General features: G+C 34.3%; 1 protein-coding gene across 21 annotated transcripts in view; it reads left to right on the top strand.

The window, feature by feature from the left end:
* Positions 1–17502, top strand: part of LOC125660681 (tight junction protein ZO-1-like) — a 74862-nt gene that overhangs the window by 17563 nt on the left and 39797 nt on the right. For all 21 annotated transcript variants that reach the window (XR_008797909.1, XM_056146929.1, XM_056146946.1 and 18 more), the window contains 4 exons: positions 11375–11422; positions 13123–13247; positions 16149–16251; positions 17171–17261. Coding sequence is in view for 20 of the 21 variants with exons in the window: in XM_056146929.1 (XP_056002904.1) it covers positions 11375–11422; positions 13123–13247; positions 16149–16251; positions 17171–17261 (367 nt within the window). In the remaining variant the exon portion in view is untranslated. The remainder of the gene's footprint in view (positions 1–11374; positions 11423–13122; positions 13248–16148; positions 16252–17170; positions 17262–17502) is intronic.

Genomic DNA, 17502 nt, shown 5'->3' with positions numbered 1-17502 from the left:
AAATTTTCCCTAACTTTGCAGGCTTACTAACGTCCATTGAAATATATGATTTATAGACAGTGAACTTAGAGGAAACATACCCATGAAATAAAATACCAACAAAACTATAATATGAGCAGTTCATGAAAGTTGGCCACCCAGACTTTAATGAGATTTTATAGCTGCAGAGTTAATAAACCAAAACAATTCCTCAGATTTTGTCATATAACTTGGTCAGCTGCATTGCTTGCTTCATTTCAATTCTTATTGTTTCATTTATAGAGTTTTTAGGGGCCTTTTCAGTGAATTTTGCGAAATCTTCTTTGAACACTTGATGCCCCCCTCCTCCCCGTATAATCAAGGTATTTAGATAATTGCTAATTATATCTACTTTGTATAATGCACCTGAGGCCAAAATGTTAAGTACAGTTGTCAAAGATAAACACCCTGTATCATTGGCCTAAATGATATTTGATAGTAAATTTAATGTAAGCGCTTTGTCCTATGTGTATTCATTGCGGACTTTTAAAAACATTTCTCTCCGGGCTATACTTTGTACGCAGAGTCTTATAATCTACTAATGCCGTCAATTATGTGATCAGGAAATCATTTGTAGGTACTAAGTAGGTGTTATCATCAGAAAGTTAAAGGACTGGGCTCTATCAATTGAATGAACACCCAACTGTCCTAAGCCTCTAAATTTACATTCTCAGTTTCAAAGCAGTGTATAATCTCTGACACTAAGTGTTTATACCCTCGAAGTTGGAAAAATGGAATCATTTTCATATTTGTGATAAGTGAATTGTAGATTTTTTTCAATTTCTGTGAGATAATTTTTGTACAGTCATTATTTTGCCATGTTAATTACCCTGAACTCACTAGATAATTAAGAATTACTCTTAAAGATTTGAAACGAAATATCTTTTTAAGACCCAAAATATTGTTGTGTTTCTCCTAACATCCAAGACAATTAACCCTGAACTCACTAGATAATTAAGAATTACTCTTAAAGATTTGAAACGAAATATCTTTTTAAGACCCAAAATATTGTTGTGTTTCTCCTAACATCCAAGACAATTTAACCTGGGTAGATCGGTATGAGAGGGTCTTGTGTAAGTTGTTAGAACTTGTCCCCATGGGAATCCTTTTGATTTGATCAAGAAAATATGTTCAAAACAAACAGTTGGCATTAATTTATAATTTTTCCTCAGACTCTAGCTGTTTTCAGATTACCTAAAGAAGCATTGTGGTCAGATACTAGTACTATCTATACATATTAACCTATTGAACACGAGGGACTTTACGGTATTTCTCGCTATTCAACTATATATGCTTTGATATCAATTACTTCTAAATCAATGAGGTACTCTACATCCTCATTATGGCTGACTACCTTTTAAAACATGAATGAAAATATAAATATCAGCAATATTTGTCTATTCATTTCAAATACCGTTGCCTCTAGCTGAGTAGCTCAGTAGGTTAGCATGTCGACTGCTGATCATGGGTTCAAGTCAAGCAGGGTTTTTAGATTTTTTTTCAGATTGCTTTCTACTAAAACTGCATTTTTTTGACTAAGTAAAGTAAAATTTGAAAGTTTTCAATTTCAAAATATTGTGGTACATATCTTCCATTTTTCAGCCATACAAAATTTCTCTGGTGTAGCATTCCTCCCATCGTTGCAAACCACGTGTTATGTTGTTTCATTCTATATCACAAACCAATAACTTGTGGTTTTCGATGATGCATTCATCCTTAAGTTCAACTGTCAACTCCAAAACAATGTTTATTAAAAAATCTCGTGAACAATATAGGCTAAAAGAATTTGAATGGATTGTATAATGTAGGGTGGGTTAGGTTAGCGGAAACACAGCCACTTTTATATATATGCCCAGTAAGTAGAAGTATTAGGAACGCCCCTTACAGAAATTACCTATAAAAAGTACATGTATACTAGACTTAATATAAAAGAAGTATATACTTAATTCTCGTATATTGCAAGCATATGACAGTTATGCTTGGCTACAAAAATATGTGAAATAGTACTTTGCAGATAATACTCGATCTGATCTTATATTCTAATTAAAATTTCAATTGGTGTCTAATGACATATAGCAGTCTATGGTATTGTATTTGTATATGATGCTGGGCTGTCTAAGTTAATGTCCCTTGGATAGAATGCTTTGGCTTTGTGATATATACCTTAATGAACAAGTGTAAACAAAATTTAATGTATATATATATATATATATATATATATATATATATATATATATACATTAAACTGATAGGGTTGAAAATTTGTATAATTATTTCATAAACAAATGCATTTCACTTTTCTCTGTGTGAAAAGTATCCTATTGAAACCGGAGACCATCACCTTAAGGACCAGCTGCACGCAATGTCCAGGTGTGGACATGGAGCAGAGATGATGACAGGAGTGTCACCGGTACCCTGATTGAACAAGGTGGAGAACTGTCACAATGCTGAAATTCTAACCAGATGTGTTAGCTTTATTGAGTGTCTGGTGAAGATACTACTGATGAAACAAGATTAGCTGGAGATGACATAATGGAGACCGATGGGGTTTTGTTGTGGGATCATGTTGTACATACATGTAGCTGATGGTTGTGTGAAAAGTTAAGGAAATTTTAGAAATGGGATTTATGAATCTTACTGATTTTAAAACTTGAAGCATTACGGATGTCGGTCTAATCATCCAGTAGGCCATACTTTGTATTTAGACTGGCCCTAACAATGAAATAGTACATGGAATTGGTCTATTTCTGTTTGCTTCAAAAGAATTTTTGTTGGCAAAACCATGACTTGGTAGTGGTAGTTTTCAAAAACTTTGATTGTAACAAGGAACATTAATTATATTTATATATTATATTATTATAGATATTATTGAATATATATATATATATTTATACATTTCTTCACCTCCCGAGAGAGAGAGAGAGAGAGAGAGAGAGAGATTGAGAGATTGAGAGATTTTATTACACCAAGTAATGTAAGATGATACAGGTAAGCTATAATTATAGGAGAGGGAAAGGTCACATGATGTCAATATGTCTCTGTACATACCTGATGGTCACTCATGCAGAACCTTACAATCAAAGGGGGGCTCCGAAGGGGAAATATCAAAGCGATGTGTGTAAGGAATCTGGAATTCAGGAAAATAATGATTTATGAAGTGTTTGCGTTTAGATTTATTTATAAAAGTTGATCTTGAGAACTTATATTGATTGTTACGGGCTTTGTTAATACAGGTGAAAGTCTTACCTAAATAAAAAGAGATTGGATACCGTAGCACCATAAAATGTCATGTTTTTGTAATGAGATTTGGCTTGCTTGCAGAGAGGGGCTTCCATTGTCCTCTCCCCCATGTTATGATTTTTTCTTAGATATATTGCTTTATTTTTGAAGGGGTATGTATTTGGATTTAATCGATATAAGTAAAACTCAGAGGAGTTTTATTGAAAATTGATCAGTTTAAAGAGACTTCAAGATTCACTTTTAGATTTAATGTTCAAATTTATTGCTTTAATTAAACTGGAAGTTTGAAAGAGAACATTATTTCTTTGCAGTAGGTTGGGTTTTTTAATTTTAAAGAAGAAATTGGACAAGAAGGCAGTTTTTGGAATAGTTATGAAGAAGTATTGTTAAAAAAAAAAATGTCGTGCAGAGACCTTGTATCCTTGTACATCTCTCCCTGTATTTGATGATAAGGAGACGGTACAAGGTGATTCTTTGAAGGTCAAACATTCTCCTGTATTTAATTTGGGAAGAGATAGTGAGATGGAGGTCACCTTGAAATTGTTGCAGGGGCTCGATACAGTTTGCTTTCGATTTTAAAATTACTATATTGGTTAACTTTTATGCGTAAGTGTCCATAATATATATATTAATTAAACTCCAATGGACAAAAATTTGGTCAGAATGTTAATCAAGGAAGAGGTGCTATTGAGTGCCATCAGGTCCTGTTGAATATACTGTGCTCTTTCTCACTGGGTGACTTGTCTGAGAACTGAATTCTTTTTTTTATCTTCAAGCTGGAAAATTCACTGCGAGTTCAAAACTCGGCATCAAATTGAATTGATCTCTTTGATAGAATGTTTCAAAATTAGGAAAGTGATGAATATTAGAAAGTGCAGCTTCATAATTAGGACCCAGAGTGACAAAACTGACATATTAATGATCGAAAGTAAAGAAATGTAATTGCATCGATCTCGTTGACCTGCAAAACGCGGACACATTCGTTTGTCTGTGAGTGCATGGAGAGTGGTTGAATCCTCGATCAGCAAACATTTGTACCATTAAAGCACCTGCATGTGACAAAGTTCAATTTTAACGAATGAAACAGCAAAATGCATAGGCTGCAATTGTGTGTTTACTGAACACTGTCCGGTAAAAATGCTATGCTACCTATGATACTTGTCATGGAGGTTTGCTCATAGGTGTTTTACAATTAAGAATATATTATGTCCTTTATTTGCATTTGTAAATATTGTAATACTATGCGCAAGTTAAATGATTTTTTGTAGACAGTACTGATTGTAAAAATTAAGCGGTGTGGTAGTTGTTTAGGGTATGAGTATTTTGAAGGTCGTTTCATTGAATTCACCCGTCAGAGGGCCCCATGATGATGACAGATAAGTTTTTACACAAAAAAATTCAATCGGGAACCATAGACCATATCCTATAGTGTTAAAGTGCCCCTTTCAGTGTGCAAGGCGTGTGTATTAGGATACGATTGGGATTTAGATAATGTGGATCGTGGACTTGGATTTAATTAATAAGGAGTTTTAATTACAAACTATACTGTTGGTAAGTGTTCGTTTATTTTAGTATAAACCTCAAACCTAGTTTGGAATTAACGGAATAGAAACGTTTTAGTGATTTTCACAATTTAAAAGATAGACTGTAACTGTTTTCATTGCTGCATGTACATGTGCACCGAATTTCTGATTTGCATTGCATTCTAATGATCTTTTCAATGGTCTGCAATGGATTGCTTGTGAGCATTTATTAGAGTTGAGAACTATTATATTCCTTGAACTTGTAATAATTGCTAAATGTTTCTTGATTTGAGGCTTTTCATTATTAATGATTAATTTCCTGCATGATCCACATGAGTAGAAAAAGTAAAGTGTTTGAAATGTTGGTCTCTCAAAACAGTACATGATGCTATGTCAGTCATTATTTCTTGTATTACCGCCTGTTGTGGATTATTATATTAACCATCAGTGCTTATGTGCATTAATGTTTACCAAGAAAATTCACGTACTAAAAGATGCACCTTCGAGTTGCAAGTGAATATGAGTCTGATTGCCGGAGGGGGTGAGGCAGATGGATTTTAACCCTGCAGCCAGACTGATAGATATTCACAGGGACAGTAAGAAGTCTGACATACCACTTGTCTGTTGCAACTGGATTTCACTTTTCTAGTCTGACTTTGAGACAGCTGTCAGTTTGACCTTTGACCATCATTTATATACCAGGTTATCCAGTTTGTAGACAAGGTCACCTTCATTAAAAAAAAAAAAAAAAAAGTGAAGATGATGTACCCAGTTTTCTCCTTCTTGACACATTCTGATAATATGTTGAATTTTAACTGGTAGATGGTCAGGAATCATGACATTAAAAATGACTATGACCTTCAACAAAGGTCAATGGAAAGCATTTTTATTTTATGAGTTTTGATTTGATTTGGGATTTTTAGAAAAATCGTATTGACCTGCAGATTCTTTGATAATATGGTAGTTCCATTAAATTTACATATTTGTTCCATACAGAATGTCTCTAAAGTACTTTTGTCAGTTGTCCAGTCTTTTGAAAAGTTTACAGGTAAGATATCCATGTAAAATCAAAATTGTGGACATTTTCAAAGAGGTACTGGAGCATCAAATTTAAGGTCTGACATATATACATATTTCACATCCTGTTTTCGGATGGGAAGATGAATGCTTTGGAAGATATTTGAGATTTTGTTTGTCATTGGAAATATTTCTTCTCTAATTTGATATGGCCTGATTCACAAGTTGCATCAGAATTTAAAATGATGTATATTATAACAGCTAGCTGTTACATAAGAAGCCTGGACCAATGGAATGTGATCATTCTTCAGAGCACCTGGTCGTTAGTTTCTTTGAGCAGGGAGGAATCTTTATCGTGCCCCACCTGCTGTGACACTGGGCCTCAGTTTTCATGGTCTTATCCAAAGACCACCCCATTTAGTCCGCATGCATCGTACGACAAGCAAAGGGTACTGAGGACGTGGACCTATTCTAATCTGGGTCCCCATCTGACAATTTAAAAATTAATATTCAATAGATAAGAGTCAGTAAGACCTATTATTGTAAAGGAAAGTTTAACAATAAAGTTTCATTTACATTTTGATATCTATTTCAATGTTTGTTAAAGTAAAACATTTGACTGGAAATATTTCAAAACAAAGTTCTATATGTATAGCCCCCATCCCCTTCAACTTTCTTGTAAGCACCCATGACATTCATTAGGATGAATATAGCTGCAGTAATGTAGCCCTATCTGACTTTTTTTTATTCTGAAAAAAAAAAAGAATTGGAGAGCTAGGCTACATTATTGCAGCTAGGATGAATATGGTATTATTGATGAGGTCAATAAATGAATGGTAAACCTTGTCTTTGAAACTTTTTTAGTAAAAAAATCTTTTATCGCACTGACTTAATTGATCATGAGTGTTAATGAGTACAATATAGACAATATATAAATACTGGATATTTCTTCGACTAATTCAAAAATCATTATGCAGAAACTTTTGTTTGGTAAGAAAATGAAATTTCATGATATGAGAATTTTTTTCAATTTGTTATCATTTGATTTCTATAGCACTTGAATTTTATGCAGTGCTGTATGTAAGCAAAACCTCCTCAGTCCATCTTGCACCTGTGAGAAATCTAATTGTGAGGAATTCACATAAAATTGTGTATTGCTGGCAATGTTACGGCAGATCTATTTATAGCTGCTGACAGCTATAGTCGGCTATATCTTCTGTGTGTTTGTCCCAGCATGCTCGGGAGGAGAGCAGTGTAAACAGACATTGTGAGGAATCTCTGTATGTTTTAAGGCACTCTTGCCTAACTTTTCGAAGAGGTCTCCTGATCTTTTGTTCTTTCGTGTTTGAGGGGTCCTGCTGTCATTGACCTGACACCTATTACTCAGGCAAGCACCTGCAATTGTGAATATAAGGGGGGTGGATCATTTTCTCACTTTGGTGGACAACCTTGGAAGATCCCTTGTCCCAGTGGAGAATCGAGCAGTTGGTTGGACAAGGAATGCTGGACTGGTTTGGTTAATTGACCAGCATTGAAATTCACACCTGTCTAAGAAAATCTCCATATTCATTCAATGAACTTCAAGGAATCCAATTTTTGTAAAGCATGAGAGAAATTAGAGTCTGGCACGTGCCATAGTTTTTTTTCTCTTCTCATTTTTGAATGAGAGGAAAGAAATATTGATTTTACACTTGACTGACAGAGGAGAGTTCTTTGTGTGTCGTTTTCAGTGATGGATTAATTGGTCGGGTATGCCCTCTGCTGTGGTTCGGATTTAACATAAAACAAAACGTGGAGATTTAGTTTAATTCTTTCCTTACCATGAAACTTCCAAGCAATATCTTGAGGGAGAAATCATTACTTGAACTACAGGTAAAAATGCATGTAAAATAGAAATTCGTAGATCTGTGAATATGATAGCTTCTGGACAAATAAGAAGTTGAAATTTGTAAATTATGGAAGTTGATCATTTTAACCTTGAGACTGAGAGCATGTTGTTATACACTAATTTTTTTTAACACATGATTTAATGGTGCAGTCTTCAGATTCACTGCATGACCTAATATGCTGTTGAGTAGTAACCAACCCTCATGTTATACTTGACAGCAAGTTTTGCAACATTTGCCAAAAGAAATGAAAAAATGCTGTTACATGTCTTGGGATTTTGGGCGTGCACCAGCTGTTCTGAGATACTGTTGCGTAATAAATAGGAAGTGCTAATGTAACTGATTCCTGTGATCATTTGTTAAATAAGCTCTTTTCTTTTGGTCAAGGTTGCTGTGTTTTGTATGATATGATATATGATAAGAAATGTTTATAATCATGCATGTAGAATTAATTATATTATCTATCATTTTGACATACATTATATGATTAATATTAAAGTAAATATGCACCCAATAAGTTCAATGCGCCATGTAACAAAATGTTTACATATTCAATCCACTGAAATTGTCCATTTTCGTGATATTAATAGATTTATAGACTGAGGATCTTGCTACCCCCACCCCAACACACAAACACACTTTTGCTCCAAAGTGAATGATGATAATTGTAACAAATTTTTCAGTAATTCTGAAAATGAATGAACCTTTTATTCATAATTTATATTCAATTATTTATGGATTCACCAAATATGCTGACATACAATCATATGTTTCACAATTTAAAAAAAATTGAAAAAAACCCACGAACCCAAGACCAAAAATAAAAATTGATTTGTTTGATGTACTCCGACCGACCCATGAAAATCGCCCCTACCCAATCATTTTTTTCAGTACTTTTAATTTTTAATTTTTTTTTTAATTTGGTTTCCAGGGAAATAGACATTGTTTCATTTTAAAGGTTTATATTCTCTAAGAAACTTTTTTGATGAATGTTTTATAGCAATAATTATTAAATCTGTCTTGTCCAATGTTTAATGAAAACATCAATAAATTTTTAAGTCTGCGTTTTTATGACAATAATCAATTTTTTCGATACTGCCAACAAAAAAAAAAAATACCTACCTACCTACCCACCTTGAAAAATGTGAGTACATCAAACAAAAATATTTTTAATGATGGCCCAATCTGAATACACGTACATAGATTAGTATTTATTTGTGAAGTCAAGTCAGTTATATTGGAGTGGAATTCAAAACACTCACACAAACATTCACATAATCTATCAGCATGAACAGATGAACAAAACATTGACAGGATTTTCATTTGATGTCCTCATTTAGAGTAAATGTTCAAATACTTTCTCCCTATATTTTTATATAAAGCACTCGTATAAAAAACATGATTCGTCTTCAACAATACTTTTGCTCAGGCAATAAAAAGTCTTTTGGGATACGTGGTTTTGAATGTCTGCCGGTTTTGATTTCTAAAGGATGTGCAGAAATTCTTAGTTTTGTTATTTTATATAGAAGCCGAACGGCTTTTATAGTAAATGAATATTCTTATAATTCATAAAATCATTCATAGCTGTTCCAAATTTTACTATAAAATAACTATTTTCTATGTTTAGAAAATTTTATGCTTTGTACAGTGTAGTTGCCTGTAGACATTTTCAGTACAGAAATTCTTTAAATAGTTGCTGAATTCATTTTTTATTAATAAATGAAATGTTTTGATATTGGCCTCAAGGCAAGAAAAATGTATATATATCACGGGAGAGTTTAAAATAATGAAAAAAAGCCACATATTTATTTCATCCAAACCGTGAAGATGCCAAACCTTATATGTCAGTAAGATGGTGGCCTGATTCTGTCTTCCCTTTGATCTCCACATGATAACTCCCTCCATCCTTTGATCTCAGCATGATAAATCAGCTTTGTAAGGTATTAATGTTGAAACATGATATACTTGTGTAAATTTCTTTACTAATTATGGATTTAACAGATCTAATTTTTTTTTTATTAGTAAACAAATAAATAGACTGATATACAGGTTCCCTGGTGATGTGAAAAGGGAGCTTATTGGGCATCATGCTGAGTCATATATAAATATAGTATGAACAACTTACATTATTATTCACAAACTTTTCAAAGAAATCATTAGATACATTCAATTCATTTTTTTTTTAAAAATAATTTCTTTTTGTAAATTATTTTCTTTGGTTTTACTAGTGTGACACACATACTATGATATGGATTTTTGTTTGGAGGGGAGGAGGGGGTGGGGTAGGAGGGGAGGGAAGGGGGGTGGTGGTAATTAAGGTTAATTGTACTAACCTTCTGTTGTGTCTGTATTGAGTAGTTTTTACTAGTGTCTTGTAAATCAAGCACACAACCAATGTATTAACAATCCATTCAATTGAAAGTTATAAGAAGAAAAAAATGATAATGATCTTCTCTGTATAAATTGGCTGTCAAATTATAATTTGTGTGGAGTTGTGTTCCTAAATTTACAATGGTATGGCATTTTATAAGTAATTATCTTCTTGTTGAAACATTTGTTGGTCTTGTCTGAGGAAGGAAAGAAATATAATTGCCAATTATTCAAGGGGGATTACTCTGTAACTGCTCTGAAAGGTGGTAATTGTCAACCTGGCAAATTGTCTGTTGGAGTAGTACTATAATGGTGTGATTTAATTGACTTCAGTCAGGAATGCAGATTATTTGTAATTTTAAGTTATTATCTATGAATAGGAGTAATTAGAGTTTATTATTGTAATGAAAGAATAGAAAGAATAGACAGATTGGAGAATTGCATCTGTCCAGCTTTAGGTTTGAGGGTAGGGTTGAGCAAATTAACATGCATTTTCCTTCCAAAGTTGCAGAGTGACACTGGTTATTATTGCTCTGCTGTAAAACAGTATAATATGTGTTTGAATAATGAACGTTGGATATCGTTTTGATGTGGGAAAGACTCTCAGGAATATAATGCACATCAAAGTTAGGAATTCCTTCTACAGGCAGGTAATTCCAGATTGTCATGTACTTTACCGTAAGGCCATTAATTTTTGCTGGAATTTTTTTGTTGCTATTTAGGCGAATGAGGGAAATTCACCCGAAATGAGAGTATCAATATTTCTTTTCCGAGATACTCGTGGAATGAAATTATGTCAAAAAATGAAGTATTTATATTTCTCAAACTATTTTGGGCGGAAATTTTGATAAATATTCCCAATGCCAAAATTGGCTGATATTCTAAGGGAGTGTGTGTGTGTGTGTGTGTGTGTGTGTGTGTGTGTACAATGCAAACAGTTAATATTCATTAAAAAAATTTTTTACAATGATGACCTAATGCTAACATGTAGAAATAGATATACTTTCAATTATGCATGCATATTTTCGGAATGATTATTAATACGCTGTTTCAGAATACACCTGTTATAATTCTGACAAGACAGTATACAGGGACATTGACTAAACTATCATATCACATTTTGCTATTTGTGAATATGAAATCTATATGTTTTTACGTGACGTTATCCGGATAACCAGTTCTGATGGCATAGCATGATTGCATAGACGACTTTTCCGATTAATTTGTTGTGGTAAAAAAATGTTTCTCTGTACGAGCGTATCTTTAGATTTCAGCATTGTCTGCCATGGTGATTGCAGTATGTTTTGATTTATTTTGTAGGGCCTTGAAAATGTTGCCTGGGAAACCCATACCGTCACTCTGAGAAGAGTAAGTCTGGGTTTTTTTTAATTTGTTATGTTTCTCTATTTTTGAGGTTGGAAGGTTGTACATCTGCTGTACTTAATCTCAGGTAAAATGATATTAATTATTGTGAGTCCGCTTAATAATCAAATCAGGATAGGATGGTAGGAAGTTTTTTTTGGATGCATTGCTGGAGGGGGGGGCTTCTGAGAATGCAATATCTCACAGAACAAATGTGCAAGGTACTAGGTCATTGATTACCAATTATATTAATTTTCTAGAGTTAGTGTGTATAGGGATTAACTCCGGGTTTTATTCCATACAGTCGCAAACCAAATGCTCGCTTCAGCAGAAGACAGTGTAATGAAAAAGTTTTAGATTTGGCAGATATGATTGATGCTAATTAATGATGTTTGAAAAAACACTGTGCTAATATGGTTCTGGAAAGGAATATGAATGAAAGGTGAAGATAACAAACAGTGATCAATCTCATAACTCCTATAAGCACTACAAAATAGATAGTCAGGCAAACACGGACCCCTGGACATACCAGAGGTAGGATCAGGTGCCTAGGAGGGTTACACATCCCCTGTCGACGGTCACACCCGCCGTGAGCCCTCTATCCTGAGTACTGCTTCATTCTTTTACACTATGTCATAATTATTTGGGAACTGAAAGGTCAAGGTCATTACCCTGTGACTGTGGAAGGTAGAAGTGATTTATCAAGGTTTAAGGTCAAATGCTGTAATTGAACATGGCCACAAACACATTTTGTTGTTTCCTAGTCTAATGTATACATTTGTAGTAAGCCAGATTGCTTTGTCACAGGCAGTGTCGTATGCCAAATTCTTACATGATTTTTGTATCGTATATGTGAGGAATATGCCAAATATCTATCAAAGGCAGTGTACATGCCATGTCGTATGCCAACATGTCGTATGCCAAATTCTTACGTCAAGTATTTTCCTGCCAGCTGAATTTCCGAAACTGTTCACGGTTTCAAATTTCTGGTGTTCAATGTTACAACATTTCTCTGATACATGTATACTTCTAATACAATATTAATACTAGACTATACTAAGTATATTTATTTATGTCTGTAAGTCTATTGTGCAAGTTCCCTCACAGAAATTACCTTAAAGTTTATATATAATTAGATACATATGAAGCATTTTGAGGATATTATTAGAGGAGAATTGGGGGGGGGGGGGGCATCTCCTTCCTTCTACCCCTATTTCTCTCCTTCCTTCCTCCTCCCTCCCTCCCCCCCCCCCCCCCTTAACTTCATTACAGTTAGAATGAAATTGTCCTACAGGTTTGCATACAAGGCTGTCTGAAAAATAAAAATTGATTTGTTTGATGTACTCCGACCGACCTGTCAAATTTGCTCCTACCCGATCATTTTTTTCAGCAATTTTAAATTTCATTTTTTTTTTGTTTGGTTCCCTTGAAAAATAGAAAATTCTCCTTACTTTAAAACTAAATACTTAAAAAATTTCATGACATTAAAAAGCAAAACAAACAAAAACACCTACCTACCGACCCACCTTGAAAAATGTGGGTTGGAGTACATCAAACAAAAATATTTTTAATGATGGCCCAAGGATTCAAATTCAGTATCATGATGGAGCAGTTTGCTTTAAAGCCGCCTAATTTTATCACAATATGTAGTATTTCTGTTGATTTGTGAAAAAGCATATTCCTGATTCCATTATTTCCATTGATAGGTGCCAGGATTTGGATTTGGTATTGCAGTGAGTGGGGGTAGAGATAATCCACATTTTGCTAACGGAGATCCGTCAATAGCCATATCCGACGTTCTCACAGCTGGACCCGCAGAGGGCAAATTATTGTAAGTACTGACCCAGGGCAAATTATTGTAAGTTCTGACCCAGGGCAAATTATTGTAAGTTCTGACCCAGGGCAAATTATTCTAAGTAGTAAGTACTGACACCGGGCTAATTGTAAGTACTGACCCGGGGCAAATTATTGTAAGTACTGACAGAGGACAAATTATTGAATGCACTGACACAGGACAAATTATTTTAAGCATTCTGACACAGACCAAATTATTGAAATTGCTCAGACAGGGCATATTACAAGTATTGACACAGGGCAGTTTATTGAAAGTACTAACACAGGGCAAATTATTGAATGTACTAACACAGGGCAAATTATTGAATGTACTAACACAGGGCAAATTATTGAATATACTGACACAGGGCAAATTATTGAATATACTGACACAGGGCAAATTATCACTGAGTATTTGCAGAGGGGAAATAACTATGTTACACACAGCAGACACAGTGACTGTGAATACAAGTATATTGAGGTACTGTGGTGCTCAGAGCTAATTACTATTAGAATTTAGGTACTGAGGTGCCCAGAGCTAATTACTACTAGTATTGAGGTACTGAGGTGCCCAGAGCTAATTACTACTAGTATTTTGCGGAGATGGCTTGATTATCCATAGAGGATGGATGCTGTATCTGTTTGCAGAAGGAAAATTACTGTAGTACTTCAAAAAGGGGGGGGGTATTTAAAGCGGACACATTTACCGTCAGAATCCCGGGATCTTCAGGAATAATACTACACTTGTAAGTGTCTTGGTATCATTAGAATATCAATCAGTACCGCAGTATGTTCAGAATAAAATCAAGTATCCCGATATCGTCAGTATAAAACATGATAAAAAGTACATGAATAAATATCTGGCTGTCGTATCATATTATATTTTTTTGCGAATATTTATCTTCAGCAAAATATCCAGATTAACAGTCGAGAGCTTTAAAAAAAAACAGAAAGGAAAAAAAACTCCCGTAGAGCTGACAAATTAATGTAAAAACGATGACAGAATTCGGTTAGACACTAGAGCTAGAACAAGAGATTTGTGGAGAGGGATCAATATAGGTGATTGTAGAGGAATGAGGCTAAAGCAGGCTTAATTTCTGACTTCCTAATGATGAACATTGATTTCTGGGGGTTTTCACCTGGTATAATGGGCTTAGAAAATGATGAACCACTGATCGAGCTAGTTAAATTGGACACCAGAGTTCTTTTGTTTCATAGAGCTTGTGATTTAATCAGAGAGAGGGGTGGGTGGGTGGAATTTCAACAAGAGAGATGATTAAAACATGTTTTTGACCATGTAGAATATTTTCACACCGGGGACATTGCAAGAATGCATGTAATTTTTATTGGAGAGGATATTTGTAACAGTGGCTGATGGCTGTCATTTTAAACAACCTCATCAATAAACTATGAGCTGCTGTTTATGTTTCCAAGTTAAATGAACTGTCGGTATGTGTGGTGTGGATTAGATTTGAGGGTTAAGTTTCTGTGGGAAGAGACTTTGAATGATAGGAATTTTTTATTATTGTACATGTATTAAACAAGCATGTTATAGAAATCATTTCTCTAATTCCAGGTGGAGACAAATTTTTTATTTTTTTTTTTATACATTTTGTTCATTTGTCAGTCTGTCTGTCACAAAATCTTGTAAACGCTTTTCCTGTATGGCTTATTGGATAGACTTGAAACTTTGCACAATGCTTCATTGCAATTTATAGATGTGCATATTGTCAGGACAGAATGATCCAATTGTTATCCTTAAAGTTTCAGTGGATCTTAGAGGGGTGGAGGGTGTAAAGTAGATCGAAGTTTTACAAGTGAATATGCAGGGAAAATCTTTGAATATGGGTCCAGGTGACTCAGGTGAGTGATGTGGTCCATGGGCCTCTTGTTCATGTACAAGGGCATGTTGACTTTTCTTATGGTACTTCAAGTTCAGCATAACAGTCATTATTTTAAAATGATACAACAATGACATTGGTCACATCGATGTTGAATCTTTTCTCCATCTTTCTCCTCAATGCACAAAGTGCAGTTAATTTTTCCTGCACATGCTTTGTCCTCCATACCAAGCAGTACTCTAAGGGGAGGAGGTTGTAATTTGGAACAGTTTCAGTTGGGGAGTTATCTCTCCTGGTATTGAAGAGTGAATGCTGACCTTATAGCATCATGCTTATTTAAGTACACAGCATCATTCGATGTTACAAACAGGGGTGTGATTTTTCCTCTTTTCAGAGGAAATCCTCTGACTGGCTCAATTTTCCAAAAAAATGAAACACTCTGGGTTTGATCTAAAGTGACAGAATTTATGATCTTTATCAGGTAGGGTGAGGTGTTTTCCTTTCTGACTAGTTTTCATCTGATTTCTGAGGAATTCAGTCACAATCCTGTACAAATTCAAATGATTGTTCTTACATGAAGTAATTATACATTTTTGTGTATGTAGAATAAAACCAAAAAGGAAGTTTGTGTGATCTCTGTCTAGACAGATGATGACCTCCACCATTGTAATAGCTGAATGTTATTTTAGGGAGCCTCTGTTGCTAAGTCCCAATTGAGAATTCTCTGCTCTCTCCAATCTCCAAAAAAAAAAACCAACTGTATCATGATTTTACATCTTTTCCTTTAAATTTTTCATTATTTATTGATATATTAGGAATTTCACTGAAACGATTTATACCTCACTCATTGTCTTGGTCTGGGAGAAAGCTGAATTAAATTACGGATAAATCAACGTAAATCAGTGTGATTTTATCATAGAGAAAGGTTTTTTTTTCCAGCTGGACAATATGACAATTAGAATTTCCCAATAAGTAAGGCCCAGCTTGGTGATAAAATGCACTGCTGTGATAGAATTTATTTTCAGAATTAAAATTATTGTTTGCGATTAAAATTTCAGAATTAACGACAGAGTAATGAGCGTGAACGGCATTCCCCTGGAGAATGTGGAGCACAAGCAGGCCATCGGTGTTCTGAAGGACAGCGGCAACAAGGTCAACCTGGTCAGTATTACAGGACTGTAAACAAACTTGTTACAGCTGAAATCTGCTCAATTACAGTACTGTAAACAAACTTGTTAACAAGATGGCTAAAATCTGCTCAATTACAGTACTGTAAACAAACTCGTTTCAGTATTGCTAATGGATTACAGCTATAGTCTGATCAATTACAAGGTTGTAAATATACCCGTTACAAGATTTATAATGGATTATAGCTAAAATCTGCTCAGTTACAGTGCTGTAAACATACTCGTTACAGTATTACTAATGGATTGTATCAAAAATCTTCTCAATTACAAGACTGTAAATTAACTTGTTACAGTATTACCAATGGATTAGTCTGCTCAATTACAGTACTGTAAACAAACTCATTACAATATGACAACTGGATTACAGCTAAAATCTGCTCAATTACAGGGCTGTAAACAAGCTTTTTACCAGATATCTAAGGGATTAAGGCTGAAATGTGTAATTTATTTTTGGAAGTAGCACTATGAAATTAGCAACCTTTTTTTTTTTAAAGATGCTGCTATCAATTTAGTTTTTAGTATCAGATTTTTTTGTTCCGAATTAACTTTTCTTGAAATTTTATGGGTTAATTTCCTCGACCTTCAAAATTGCTGAGAATTTCTCCAAATCGGACAAGACGTACAGTACACAAAGTGATAACCTTTACAAAGACCATTAAAGTGATTAGTCATATAGCTTTATGAAGATCATCAAAGTGTCAACATGGTTAATCCGTGATAATCTTTATAAAGACCATAAGAGATGTGAATAAAGTTGTTTAGTCATGGGATATTTGTGTGCTAATTTTATTTTTCCTAATACATGTTTTAGCTATACATGTTATATAAAAGAAGTTTAAATATTGTTTAAACATTGGATGTATGTCATAGATTTTGTCATTTTTTTTCTGTAGGTCATTCGAAGACGAGTGTTGATCCCTACTTACACAGAAATGGAAAACACGCCTCTCAAAATCACGCTCTCCCGTAAAAATAGACGCGAGGGTAGGTGTTGTAAAAATAGACGCGAGGGTAGATGTTGTAAAAATAGACGCGAGGGTAGATGTTGTAAAAATAGATGCGAGGGTAGATGTTGTAAAAATAGACGCGAGGGTAGGTGTTGTAAAAATAGACGCGAGGGTAGGTGTAGTAAAAATAGACGCGAGGGTAGATGTTGTAAAAATAGACGCGAGGGTAGATGTTGTAAAAATAGACGCGAGGGTAGGTGTTGTAAAAATAGACGCGA

This window comes from Ostrea edulis, chromosome 8, assembly GCF_947568905.1.
Source record: "Ostrea edulis chromosome 8, xbOstEdul1.1, whole genome shotgun sequence".
NCBI classification, from domain to species: Eukaryota; Metazoa; Mollusca; class Bivalvia; order Ostreida; family Ostreidae; genus Ostrea; species Ostrea edulis.
Note: the sequence above shows the minus strand (reverse complement) of the source record. Positions and strands in the feature narration are given on the sequence as shown.